Below are 13638 nucleotides of genomic sequence, written 5' to 3'. Positions count from 1 at the left end.
TTAAGAGGAAACTTGCCTTGCACTGCCTTCACAGTCCCAACAGTGAGACAGATCACCATCAGGCAATTCCCCTTCCAGACCTGTCACTCTCAAAGCAATCTGATAAACCTCCTTTGGCCTGGCTTGTGCATATTTCTGAGTTCAGAACATTGAAAGGGTATGTGGCCCTCATATAGAAGCTTGCATTTAGAAGGGGAAATGCACCTTTCCCTGACTGAAGAATTGCGTGTCACCTTTATTTGCTTTGGCATTGGCTCTGGGTTATCATGGTGGTTGATCTGCTCAGCCTAGGTAACTAGTGAAGCTTTGTATTTTCTGTCATCAGCCTGAAGCTAGCAGATGACTATTTTAATTAATACCAGCACATTTGCAGCACTACAAAGCACTTGACGAAATCTGTCTTCTTGAGATGCACACTGTGCATCTGAAACATGCTTTCAAGATGGTTTTATTTTGTCTTTGGAATAAACCGATCTTCACTGTTAAAAAGACTTCCAACAGTCAGTGGAATGGAGTTGTACTGTAGGTACAGAAGTTTGTGCAAGGCATTGTGTTTTTTACATAAGACCCCCTTTCAAATAGCACCCCATGAGCTTGTGTCTCCACAAGTGAAGAGCTGTCACAGATGGGCTGTCATTGATGCTGTTGTGTCATCTTACACTGAGTATTTGCCTGTACAGCTTGCTGCATTTCTTCTAACAAGTCTTCCAACATTTCTTCTATCTTCTCTGCCAAAAGAAGTTGAACAGGAAACCAGTTCTTTGGCTTGGCAGTGACAGGCATCTAACTATTTTTATTGAAAAGGGGTGGTTTTCAGTATTTAGTTCTAATTTCAAAGATACACCCTCACTGGCTTCTGTTTTTCCTGAATAGGGGTGAATTTTACCCTGCAGCTGGGAGAAAGCCAGGGCTGGGAGCAGACCAGTCTCTTTGGTGTTGCATGGATACGCCTGGTTTGGAGCTGCCTGGAGCAAATGAAGGACTCGGGTGCAGTATTTCAAAACCAGAAAGCACTCAAAGTGCAGTTTCAGGTGCAAGTTGTGCAACTTCCCAAGGGCTGCTGAGCTCCTGGCTGAAGAGCTGCTCCCCATGGGCAAAATCGCCATCCTTCCGGCCTGTTAGTGACCACTGGGAGGGTGAATGAGCAGGGATACCTGGGGCTTTAGAGCTGCCTGCCATGATGTACCTGGTAAAAGGACTCGGCTCCGTGTGTGGGTTTCTCAAGGAGGAAGAGCCTATTTCTCCCCTGGTCTCCACCTTGCTGGGTAACAGTTAATGGCTGTTGACTCAGGAAAGCCTCTGGCACTGATTAACTGCTACCGGAGGGAGCAGGCAGAGGGGTGGGATGGAGGCAGATCAGGGATTGGTTTGGGGCTGAGGGTGGGGTTTGGTGCTTCATGTTGCAACATCTGGAGAGGATCTTCCTCCTGGGAAAGCGTGAGGTAGGGATCTCCTCCGCGGTCAGGGTCCGCTCGGTGGTCAGCATGTCTTTCATCCAGGTAGACAAGGACTCGGATTTTCCTCTCCAGAATCTCCCCTATGGCGTTTTCTCCACCAAGGAGGAGGTGAGTAGCAGCAGACTTTGTCCTTGGGGTGTTGTGATTGTTCTGAGGCTGTGATTAAGAGCAGCCAGTGAGGAAGAAAAACTTCCCAGCCTGAGATGCTTGCATGGGCTTCCTGACTTGACAGAAAAACTTTTGTTGTAGTGTGGCTGTTTTGATCAAGCATCTGTAAGCATCGCATAAAAGAAAGTGTTAATACTTAGGAGGAATATTTTGACCAGTACGTCTGGGTGGTTTCGGCTTGTGAAACCTTTAAATCTCTGCTGGAGCCATTCACTAAGTAGATGCGCAGCACAATTTGCATGGACTTTTTTGTAACAGAACCCCTCATTTTCTTTGTGACTGAGTATAATCACACCATCACCCAAAAAACACACATTGTTTATTTTAATTTACTGTTAGTTCTGTAAGGCCCAGTCCCTGTTACACAGCATGGAGTGACGTGAGTCTGAATTGAAAACACCGTATTTGCAAGTGAATGTTGTCTTCTGGTCTGGTCACCAGCTCTGGGTGAGTTTGGTGCCTGCAAAAGCATTAATCCAAGGAACAAAATCAGTGTTTCGCTTCTGTCTTTGCCGCTGACCCATTGTATTTTAATGGCAGACATTTATGCAATGATGCATTAAACATGTAAAAGTGTGTTGCATTGAAAGCTGTGTCCAAAGGCTGTGAATTGAGCCAGCTTCAGGCTTTATATTTTATGGTCACATAAGAAAACACAGTTCAACCTTTCTTTCACTTCCCATTTTCATGAGAACTGAGCCCAGCTGAACCTCACACCTCTGGGTGCCTGCTGGGATGGAGCCCTGGCAATGTGTCCTGGAGAAAGAGAAAAGAGCTGAGAGCCACGTCTCGGAAGGAAAAAGTGGAGGATTTATTTATCATTGCTCAAGGAAACTTCATGATTATCTGGTTTCTGCTGTCTCGGCTTATCCGTGCAGGTTTAAAAACAAGAATTTAAACTGGAAGATTGTGGTTTTTGATGTGGCATTTTCCAAAGATAAGCTCGAGATGGTTCTTTTAATCTCCTCCTAGGGGTATGTGTTGTTATCTAGTGAGTTTGGATTATTATTCTGCCTTCTCCAGTAACTGTCCTCTGAAGCAAACATCTTCACTTGAACTTCATGCAAAGACAGGCAAGGACTGATGGAAATGATCTAGGAAAATAGTGTTCTAAAAGTAGCCCAATATCTTAATGATTTCAAGCCAAAGCAGTTCATTTTATTCCTGACTATTCCAGTTACAAATTAACCTAACATGACGTTTAAGTTTTTCTGCAGGAATGTTTGCTGAATACTTACCATCACATTTGGAATCTTGCTTTGAAATTAAAGGTTGAAAAAATGGGTTTAATAGCATGGAAATTCATAGATGGTTATTCCCTTTATTTGTCTTTATTTGCCTAAGGCCACAAATAGTTGCAACTGGTCTCTGAATGCAGTGGCATCTTTATAGCCACATACAGCTGGGGCAGAGCTGCAATGGGACCATCCGTGCTGCTCCCGCGCCGTCACCACTGGCTCCACATGCGTTTGGCACCAGCCCTGCCAGAGCTGCAGTGGATGAACAGGGTCTTTGTGTGTTAGGTTGCATCTGTGGTGAATGCAGTGTGCACGTGGGAAGCTATTCCTGCAGCGAGATCTAGACTCCGTCTGCATGCGAGTCATGGGCTCCTCGCATGGCATGGGATGGGGTTCTGCAGGGCAGCCTCATTTGCTGTGGTACAGAAGTAGTACGGCTGAGCAAGATGTGCTGCGTTCCTGGTATTGCAGTAGAGTCTGGGTCACCCTTCGTCTTTTGGGGAGGAGCTGCAGTGCAGAAATGCCTCTTTCTCTAATTACCTGGTTATAGCGATGAGATCAATTCTGCCCACAGTGTCTGTGCTTCCCTTCCCTTCCTGTAGAAGGAGGAATAGCATTTTCCTACTTCAGAGGGTATTTCAGGTGTATGGGCTTATTATTAATGCTGCTCATTAGTGAGGGGTGGGCAAATACTTCTGAGGGAAAGGGAGCAGGGAGAGAAACCTCTGCTGGTTGCCCTGGTCTTCTCCCAAATAAGTGGGAATAAGGAGAGAGCTTTTTCCCACCCATTTGCAGGGAGCCTGCAGTGATGCTCTGCTTCCAAGTCTTAATGCTTTTCAGCAGCCAGTCTCATCAGCTAGCTTTTAATGGTCGATTGCTGTGGTATCAGACCCTTGTCCCTGATGGATTAAGCTTTCTGTGGTCACTGTCTTCCCCCATGCCCTCTTCAGAAGTTTTGTGGGTACAAGCACAAACTCTTCTTCTTTTCCCCCACTCCTCTCACTCGTTTTAAGCCTAGGCACAGGCTCGGGGTAGCGATTGGAGACCAGATTTTGGATCTCAGCGTCATTAAACATCTGTTCAATGGACCAGCTCTTGCCAAACACCAGCATGTCTTTGACCAGGTATTTATCAGTCTGTTGTTCTAATTTCCAACTTGTGGTGTTAGCAACTTGTGGCAAGATGATCAGTGTGAACTGGGATTGTGTCATCAGGGCTCTGCTGCAGGGAAAACTCATCACTGTGATAAGTGAGGACAACAGAGGCATTGGGGGTCCAAAAAATGTTTCTTCTGAAAGCCTCATCAGTCTTTGGCAGTGCAGGGGTCTGACACAAAGCCTAACCATCAGTTCAGTCCTGCTTGTGCCTTCAGCCTTTCATGGCAAGGAGTCAGGTGGGATTTTAATGACAGGGAGACTGGTTAAGGGTAATGTTAAATACAAATGACCTCTGGTTGCAGCGAGGTGAGATAGCAAAGCTGCTGAGGTCTGATACAGTGTTAGGAGGGGTATGATGCAGACATGCAGCAGATCCTGCTTCAGAGGACTGGTGGTGGGAGGAGGGCAGCGCAGGCGGTTATGAACAGGGAGGATGGGCAATCCGGGCAACCACCACCACATAACCCAGCCCACAGGCATCCAGCCCCTGGATGGAAGTGCAGGACATCATCTCCTGTGCATGTGAAGGTTAAGCAGAATGTGGTCATTTATGCACCACCTCTCTGTTGCCTGTCAGCCAACCCTGAACGCCTTCATGGGGCTGGGCCGTGCGGCGTGGACGGAGGCGAGGGCTTTCCTCCAGAGGCTGCTGTCGGCCGGAGAGCCGGTCCTGAGGGACAATGCGGAGCTGCGGAGGAGGTGAGCGGAGGGGCCTGCGGGGCACGGTGACCTGTCAGCTCTGCCCTGTATCGCCCAGAGCACGTGGTGATCCAAGGTCTGAATGTGGGCACCTGCCGCCTACATGGGGATTAACTGAGGTCTGAGCGCACTGAGGGCTTCCCGTTTGTAATTACATCTGTGATTAATGCTTCAAGTGCCCACAGATCCGGGGTGTCACCCGGGCAGGGGTGGGGACAGGCTGTCTCCCTGAGCACATCCCTTCCAACACAGCCTTCGAGGAAGACATAGCTGCAAAGGGTATCCCTTCCACCTCTCCCACCTGCTCCAGCACTGATCCTCTTGGAGCATCACTGGCATGGGGAGACACCCCAGTTGCTCCTCAGAAACCCCCTGACTTGGCTAAAACCAAATCTGTTGTCACAAATCAGCTTCAGATGAGGGGCAGTGCGCTGGTGTAGGAGTGGGAGACGAGGGCTGTGCTCTGCTCTGTGCTGTGCTGATGGGAAACGTGTGTGTGTCCATTGATCACACACCGTGTTTGTCTGGAGTGATGCTCTGAGCACTGCAAGCGCTTGCCTAGCAGCAAGCAGGAGTGATTTCTCCCAAGCAGGGGTGATGTGGGCATTCATGCAGGAGAGGGGTAAATCCTCTGCTTGATGCAGGGATCTTCCCTGAGCAGACCCAGCAGTTTGAATCAGGCACCTGAGAGCCACATCCCATAAAGTCATCCTATCCATGCCGCAGTGACCTGCTCAGCTGTGTGCATGGTGTGTGTCCCTGCACCCCCTGCGATGCCAGCCAGATTGCCCCAGGCATGCCTCCCCCCCATTTGTACTCTGATGGATGGTCCTTGGGTCGCAACCGTCCCAGTAGCAGCAGCTTTTCTGCAGGTTCCTTTTTGCTGCAAGACCTTGCAAACTCAATTAAGGAAAGAGCGAGGAGAAAGAGCAGCCTCTTACACACTCATAAACCTCTTACGGGTGAGACCTGCAGGTTTTCTGAGAGCTGAAGTCATTGCTTTCCGTTTCAGAGCATTTGTACCTCAAGCTTCTGCGACGATGCATCTGCCAGCCCACATCGGTGAGTCTGCAGCTCAGGGCTGCTCGGTGCTGCCCTTTGCTCCCACCTAGAGAAGCTGCTTTGTTCCCAGCTTGCTCAGACAGACAGATCATTGCTGTGACATGGAATGGGCTTTGCAGGAGCCAGAAGTGTATTATTGTGTGTAATGAAAGGTAGGTGCTGTCTGTGGCAGAAGAATAAAAGCCTAGGGAAGCTCAATAGCAACCAGAAAATTCCTCGATCCAATTTTCACTAAATCAGAGTTGCCTGGTGCTCCATAACTCTTGTCATCAGAGCGACATCACCAAAGGTCTCTGTGACAAGGGGCAGGCAGGGAACACTTGTTCAGTTTCCGATATTTTCCCCATTTGCCATCAGAAAATAACCCAGATTTCCAAAGCTTTGCAAGGCTCTGGCATAGCTTCATAGGCAAACATGAGTCTCCACTCCCAGACTGTTACACTGCATCTCATGTCATACCTCCATTCCCCTGAGCCCACGGACCTCTGAGGAGTTAGTGTATCCATACAGCTATATAAACATTTCTCTGTATTTAACAGAAATTTATGTTTGGACCCAAACCAACTTGATCAAAATCACTCGAGGGCTGTGACCTCCACAGGAGCAGGGATGTGAACTTGCCCAGTTCCCAGCCCAGCTCTGTTCCCACTGGGCTTTCTAGAGCACAGCTCTGGTCTGGGACAAAGTTCACGCAGGCCCAGAGGAACTGTGATGGGTTTCCATAAACATGATGCCTCCCTAAAACAGTTCCAGGTCGAGCACTGTAAATGAGAGTGCTGCTCTGGCAGCATGGCATCGACTGGGTCATGCAGCCACAAGTTATTTATAGCAGCCTTCCAATACCTAAAGGGGCCTACAAGAAATCTGGGAGGGACTTTTTATAAAGGCATGTAGTGACAAGACAAGGGGGAATGGCTTTAGACCGACAGAGGAGAGACTGAGATGAGGTAGCAGGAAGAAGCTCTTTACTGTGAGGGTGGTGAGACCCTGGCATAGGTTGCCCAGAAAAGCTGTGGCTGCCCCATCCCTGGCAGTGTCCAAGGCCAGGTTGGACGGGGCTTGCAGCGACCTGGTCTAGTGGAAGGTGTCCCTGCCCATGGCAGGGGGTTGGAACTGAATGGGCTTTAAGGTCCCTTCCAACCCAAACCATTCTGTGATTAAATTCCCACTACATTTACCTTCAGCTCTGTGCTGTGCATGATTCGTGCTTGTCCTGCAGGCACTGGCTGCAACCTCTGCAGGATAACTTAATAATCTTGCAAACCAGCCTAACGTCATGTACATGCCCCCTCCCCAGCGGAGCTTTCCCCAAAGCCCCTGTATGCCGTTGTCCTGCCGAGGGACGCTGTTTGCCGGGATGGCGGCAGAGGGCAGCAGATGTCCTGAGAACGAGCCGGTTCCCTCCCGGGTGCAGCGGGCAGACGGCAGTGGGACCGGTTCCCTCTGCAAAGGGGCTGGTGCCTGATGCCCTTGCGCTTTCCCCCCTTGTCTCTGCTGGAGACGTCAGCAAAAAGGCCAGCTTTGTGTTCAGGATCTATAGGTGAACTGTTAATGGCCTCCTTTATGCTATTCATTACATCCCTCTGCTAGTAATATTAAATATTGCTCCACGCTTAGTGCTCTCGCTGTCTCCTTTTCTCCTCTCATTGCCAGCAGCGTACAATGTGCTTTAGCCCCATCAGGTGAGGGGTTTTCCTTCCATTGATCCCTATTTTATGGGTTTCTTTTCATGCAGGAGATTACACTGACTTCTATTCTTCAAGCCAACATGCCACAAATGTTGGGATCATGTTCAGGGGGAAGGAGAATGCTTTGATGCCTAACTGGTGGGTGCTTCAAGTTTTCCTCGGGTGCAGTATTATTTTGCATGCTTATCTGTACATATATAGGATTTTTTAAAGATCTGAGCAGTCTTGCAGGAAAATACTGGGTTCAGTTCATAGCGGATGAGAATCTGTGCTGCCCAGTTTGATGCTAGACCTGAAAACCACATTTCCCCAGGCTTAGCTGAGTCTGCACTGCATTTTGCTGCAGCAGCCACACCAATTACGTTGCAGCTCTCTGATTCAAAGGCAGATTTACCCAAGGAATGGGTTTTACTGAGTGACAAGAAAGCTGGGTTTAAGCTCCAAGGAATTAAGTGGAGCAGTGGCACAGAAGTGCATTAAGACTGCTACATGGCTTTGGATTGTAGTTCTCTCATGTCTTTATATCAGAGCAAGTAAGGTGCAAATGTCTGTGCCCATTTATGCAGAGCTCTCTCCTTGCACCCCGATGGTGCTTCCACCCCAGATTGCTGCTGTTGGTGGCAGTGGTTACACAGCTGACCCATGCTCTGTGATGCTCTTTCACAAGGCTGCACTTACCTGTTGGTTATCATGGCCGGGCATCATCTGTTGTGGTATCTGGGACGCCCATCCGAAGACCTGTGGGACAAATGAGACCTGACAATGGTGAGTCCATGAGAGGCTTTTAATGGGCTTCTTATTATTTTATCTTTTATTTTTGCTCCACATCACAGAGTGGTGGAGAGGAAGGGCCTGGGGTGCCTTGTAAAGCCCATCCTGGGGTCAGGGCAAGGGAAAGCCGTGAGCTAAGTCTATCTTGTCATTGCACACCAGGCTACACCAGTTGCTGTGTTTCTTCTGGCTGATACTTTTATTTCCTTACCTACATCCCTGTCTTAAAGTACTTTTTCTCCTACCCACAGATAAACCTCCAGTGTTTGGTGCATGTAAGCGGCTGGATATCGAGTTAGAAATGGTAAGATGGCGTATTTCCGTACCATTGGTTTTCCGTAGCATTGAAAAACATTAAGGTAGAAACAGGGAAGAAAAGGAAGGTTTAATTTCTTCTAAAATTGGTGTTGCATAAGGTCCATTCCTGTGTTTCCCTTTGAGCATCCTGTGCAGCAGGTAATAAAAGATTTCCATGGGGAAACTTCCCTTCTGATGAGTTGCAGGGTGCGTTAGCTCACTGAGTGGTTGGCTAATACTGCTTTTGGGCTGGAAATGGCTCATCTGTCCAAGTCTGAGCACTACTGCAGCAGTCTGGAAGCAGGCAGGAGTAATCCTTTTTAATCAGACACCACAGCCTGTTTCATGGTTATCTGCTACCTTGACGCTGCAGCCAGGACCTTTAATGGACTCTGGGGGTTTTGGGAGTGCAGGCTGTCTGCCCCTTGAGTCCAGAGCAGAGGAAGCTGAGAGTTCTTGGGAGTGTGATTCAAATTCCTTATCCTTCTGCATAGAAAGATGAAACCTGTGTTGTAACAAAACATCCTTGGAAGGTGTGTCTTCTTGTGGCTTAGTCTGGTCCAGAGGAGTTTTATAGGATTGTTTGTTGTGATTTATATGATTTATATAATTCTCATATAATTTATTCCTCATGTCTCCTGTAAAAAAAAATGGAAGAAGTCTAATATTAAGGGAAATGATACTAAAAATGAAGTGAAAGCCTGTAATGCTGTATGCTTTGCAGATCAATGCTATAAACAGGGAGGCAGCCCCTTCAAGTGGGGTACATGAGATGCTTCCATACCTCTGCTTTGCAGCCTGAGTTTTACCACTGGCTGCTGTCAGAGGTGATTTAGATTGATGGAAGTTTTTGAACCAAAAGCTTCCATATTGTTGGCAGAAAGACACAACTGAGATTCCCTGCAGAATTCTCTGCCACATGCTCAGGCCGTACCTTTTCTAAGGGAGCAAGTACAGACACCCAGTTCATGACCTGTTGTACTCAGTGGGCACGTTTCTCTACCTGCCTCCTCTTCCCCACTGTTGTGACAAGCCCCAGCACATTCAGCATGCCCACAGATGACTTTAATCTTTCCTCCTCAATGTCTGCAGCAAACAGAGTAATTTCAGTGGGCAAACCTGTTCTGCATCTGGATTGTAATTAGGAGGGACCATTTTTGCTCCTGCGTTTTGACAATGTTGTGACCTTGTATAATGACTATTTCTTAGCAACACAGTGCTCTTACGTGTTTCAAGCCCACCAGCTGTATGGAGGGGAAGAAAAAGAGTTTTCATAGAATCATAGAATGGTTTGGGTTGGAAGGGGCCTCAAAGCTCATCCAGTTCCAACCCCCTGCCATGGATGGGGACACCTTCCAGTAGACCAGGGTGCTCCAAGCCCCATTCAGCCCGGCCTTGGACACTGCCAGGGATGGGGCTGCTACAACTAATTGTGTATGGTAAATGATGCCTTTACCCATCTTGCCTCTGTTGCTTGTGCCTGTAACCCTCTGTGCAGGACAGAGTTCTAGCTTCAAAGTCTTCCTTAATCAATATTTTGCTTTTCAATTTCAGGCGTTCTTTGTAGGTCCCGGAAACAAGTTTGGGGAACCGATTCCGATCAGCAGAGCCCAAGAGCACATCTTTGGGATGGTTCTTATGAATGACTGGAGCGGTAACCGGTGCTTCGGGAGTCTGCCTGGAGAGGGGGTTGCAGCGTCACGGGAAAACTTAGATAGGGATGAATGATGTATTTTAGCAGTAGGATAGTGATCATTGAAAACACTGGGTGCAGCTGAAAGGGATGAACATGAAATGCTGTCTGCAGGTCTCGGGCTCTGTCTCAATCCATCTTTGATCAATCAGTAGAACTAGAAAATGCTGCCTAATGAAGATTTATTTACTTATGAAAGAGCTAACACCAGTCTAGTTTCTTCTGGGCAGGGATAGATCATCCCTAAGCATGGTGATTCCAACAGAAGATTGATTCCAGTGTCAGGAGTAGGAAAAGGATTTGGCAACTGCAAATCCCTTGGTCTCTGCACAGATTTAACTAGTTGAAATTGGCCCTATGACAGGGACAGGCCATTAGCCTGTGTAAAAGCATTAACTAACTGGGGATGAAAATGCTGGTTATATGGGGATGGCCTGACTCATTTTAATTATTGCTAATCTAGTTGGTCTACAAACATTGTTTTGAGGGTCTGAAACAGGTGGATATAGACCAGGATTTGGGCTCAATGGCTATGGAAGGTGGTGATAACATTTGCCATCCATGTAACTTTTTCAGAGGTGGTGATTTCGGTGTAACTCCTAGGATATGTTTAGCAGCATTGCTTTGAATTTTCTCTTCCCAGCTCGTGACATCCAGAAATGGGAATATGTTCCTTTGGGTCCGTTCCTGGGCAAGAACTTTGGCACCAGCATCTCCCCTTGGGTTGTTACCATGGAAGCTCTCATGCCATTCGTGTTGCCAAACCCTGTCCAGGTTAGCAAAATAAAGGATTGAAATAAAGGAAAAACAGTGCTAGAAAAATCTCTGCACAACTGATAGGTCCCATCAAGAGAAATCACTGAGCTGTATCAATGCCAAGCACTTTCTTCATAGAGTTTACAAGTGTGACCCTGCTTCCAGGCATACAAAGGCATGCTGAGCCCTTCAATTCAAATGCTCATTGATGTCACTGGTGCTGGCACAGGGTGCCCTGAGCTGTCATCCTGCATGCTTGAGCAGGGCAGAAATATCATCTCCTTTAAAACACCTGAAAATAAGCTGATCTGAGAGCTTCTTGTTAGCGTTCGGTAGCACTTTACCATCCAGCAAGCAGTGGAGAGAGTGGACTCAAGCCAAAACACTTTGTTTGAGGATTTCCAGATGTCTGCATTATGTAGATGTTTAGTTAAGATTGAAAAAGATAATAAAGTCTTGCAGAGAACTCACTGTCTTCTCTGTGCAGGCACAGAGCAAAGGTGTGTTAGCACTGTGTTTGTTTTGGATTAGCAACCACGCCATAGTGATGGAGAAGGCTTTTGGAGCCAAAGTTCAGAAAAAGGAATTGGATTCAATAGAATCTACCTGTTCAGAGAAGTCTTTAAAAGCGTGTGCATGAAACCAATAATCTGAGCAGTAACAATAGTGAAGCACAGTTTGGTTAAACAAAAAGTCATTGGGATGACTTATGGAATTTTTCCTTTCTGTTTGCTTAGACTGTGATGCCTTTTTATTTGCTTTTAGGATCCCAAGCCACTGCCCTACCTTCAGGATAAAGAACCCTACACTTTTGACATCAAGCTCTTTGTTGCTATTAAAGGTATGGCAATGCGGAGTGGGTTGTGAAGGTGAAATTGCCATTTAAGGGTTGCTGAACCACCATGGATTTCAGACAATTTGCTCTTGGCTCTGTAGTGTTCTGTTTCCATCTGTGCCCAGATTGCCTCTGTCAGAGAAAGAGGCAAAGCTCTCTTCCATAATGGCCATGCAGCAACATACTGAGAAGAGAATCATAGAATGCCTCCCAGGTGATCAGCTCATGATGAGAAGTGTCCCTGTGGGCTTTGCCTGCATGGGCAGGGGTAAGCAGGGCATGGGAAGAGCAGAGGTGTGTGGGATTCAGATGTTTACCTAGCTCATGGCCCTGCTGACCAGTAGGTCCAGGTATTGCTCCTGCGGTAGAGCAGAGGAGGAAACAGGCAGCGTGGTGCTACCCAGTACCTTCTGCGCACTTGTTTTCTATGAAATGCTAGCCTTCCTATCAATAGAAAATGTCATTACTTGTTTCTTGCTAGGGGTCACAATCATAAAAGAAGTCTCCATCCGTCTGTAAAACGACGACTCCAACATTGTTCACCCAACACAAACAAATTGCTTCTCTGTTCCTTATTTTGTATTTTCTGCAGCAGAGGGAATGAGCAAGCCAGCTACTATATGCAGATCCAATTTCAAGGTAAGACTCCAGCATCTTTTGTTTGCTTGAAATCTTGGTGATGCCATCAGCTCCAGCCTTAGGCAATTTCTGACACTGATTTTTGCATTAGCTGAAGATCACACCTGGTGCATGTGTGCATAGGGGTGGAGGGTGTTGATAGTTCACCCTTGCTGAGATGGAAACACCTGAGTGGGCAGCTCTTTCTGCTGCTTGTTTTATGGTGCTCAGAGCATCCCAAGTTGCATGCTCATATAGCAGGGAGAGCTGAAAGTGAAGGACTGGTAGGCAAAGAGAAGGTGGGGAGCTCTGCCTTTACAGTCTGATTGAAGCCAGGAGGTATATGTACCAGCTGCAGGATTTCTCAGTCAATTTTGTATTCATATTTGGTTCTTTGCATAGCAATTACCTTAATCAGTAAATCAGTAGTCAGCAAATCGGTAAAAAGGAGATTTTTCTATACAGCCATTGAAATACTGGGTTTAATAATGGATCCTGGGTCAGTACTGCTGGCCTTAAAGAGGAAGAAGAGGAGGAGAAATGGCATCCAATTGAAAGAAAAAAATTTTTAAGGGACCAAATTGCATGTTAAAATATGTGGTTTGTATGCACATAGCAGCCCCTGAACATCATTTAAAAAGCAATTAGCCAGGGTATGGTAACTACTGAGAGCTCCTGATTAAATAAGAGAACTCTTCTGTAGGGGCAGTCTTACCAGCATCATCCTGAGAATGCAATGTGCTCTGCACAGCCTAATGGCATGGCAGAGAGGTTTGTCCTTCCCTGTTCAGCCTCCTCTTCCTCCTTCCTCCAGCACATGTACTGGACTATGAAGCAGCAGCTGGTTCATCATTCAATCAATGGGTGCAACCTCAGACCTGGAGATCTTCTGGCCTCTGGCACAATCAGTGGACCCGTGAGTGTTTAAATAATGACAGTCACTGAGAACTGGTCAGCAGCCCAAAGCAGATTGTTTGGGTCTGAGTCCTGTTTGATGAAAATCTCTTCAGTTCTTTCCCAGGCTGCTGCTTTAGGAGCCCCAAAATCACACTGAAAAGTGGTGGGTCTTTCGTTGTTTTGGGTTTTAACCTTTCCTGCCCTCCTTCCTCTTAGAACTATTTTACTACAGATGCAAATTAATATCTGTGCACAAGCATCCACATGGCCCATTTGCACTCTGTGAAATGCAGCTTTTTGAT

At 47.1% G+C, this 13638-nt stretch overlaps 1 protein-coding gene across 3 annotated transcripts in view; it reads left to right on the top strand.

The window, feature by feature from the left end:
* The first annotated feature begins 1388 nt into the window (after positions 1–1388).
* Positions 1389–13638, top strand: part of FAH (fumarylacetoacetate hydrolase) — a 116042-nt gene continuing 103792 nt past the window's right edge. For 2 of the 3 annotated variants that reach the window (XM_062630180.1, XM_062630172.1), the window contains exons 1-12: positions 1391–1565; positions 3877–3987; positions 4598–4719; positions 5732–5781; positions 7517–7607; positions 8137–8234; positions 8492–8544; positions 10092–10191; positions 10874–11004; positions 11752–11827; positions 12414–12460; positions 13254–13355. In XM_062630180.1, coding sequence (XP_062486164.1) covers positions 1398–1565; positions 3877–3987; positions 4598–4719; positions 5732–5781; positions 7517–7607; positions 8137–8234; positions 8492–8544; positions 10092–10191; positions 10874–11004; positions 11752–11827; positions 12414–12460; positions 13254–13355 — 1149 coding nt within the window. In that variant the 5' untranslated portion in view covers positions 1391–1397. Of the gene's footprint in view, positions 1566–3876; positions 3988–4597; positions 4720–5731; positions 5782–7516; positions 7608–8136; positions 8235–8491; positions 8545–10091; positions 10192–10873; positions 11005–11751; positions 11828–12413; positions 12461–13253; positions 13356–13638 lie in introns of all 3 variants that reach the window. The other variant, XM_062630188.1, reaches the window with a different exon arrangement.

Source organism: Pezoporus occidentalis, unplaced genomic scaffold (assembly GCF_034315485.1).
Source record: "Pezoporus occidentalis ecotype Australia unplaced genomic scaffold, CSIRO_AGI_Poc_V1 ctg11, whole genome shotgun sequence".
NCBI classification, from domain to species: Eukaryota; Metazoa; Chordata; class Aves; order Psittaciformes; family Psittacidae; genus Pezoporus; species Pezoporus occidentalis.
This window is presented reverse-complemented; position numbering and strand designations above follow the sequence as displayed.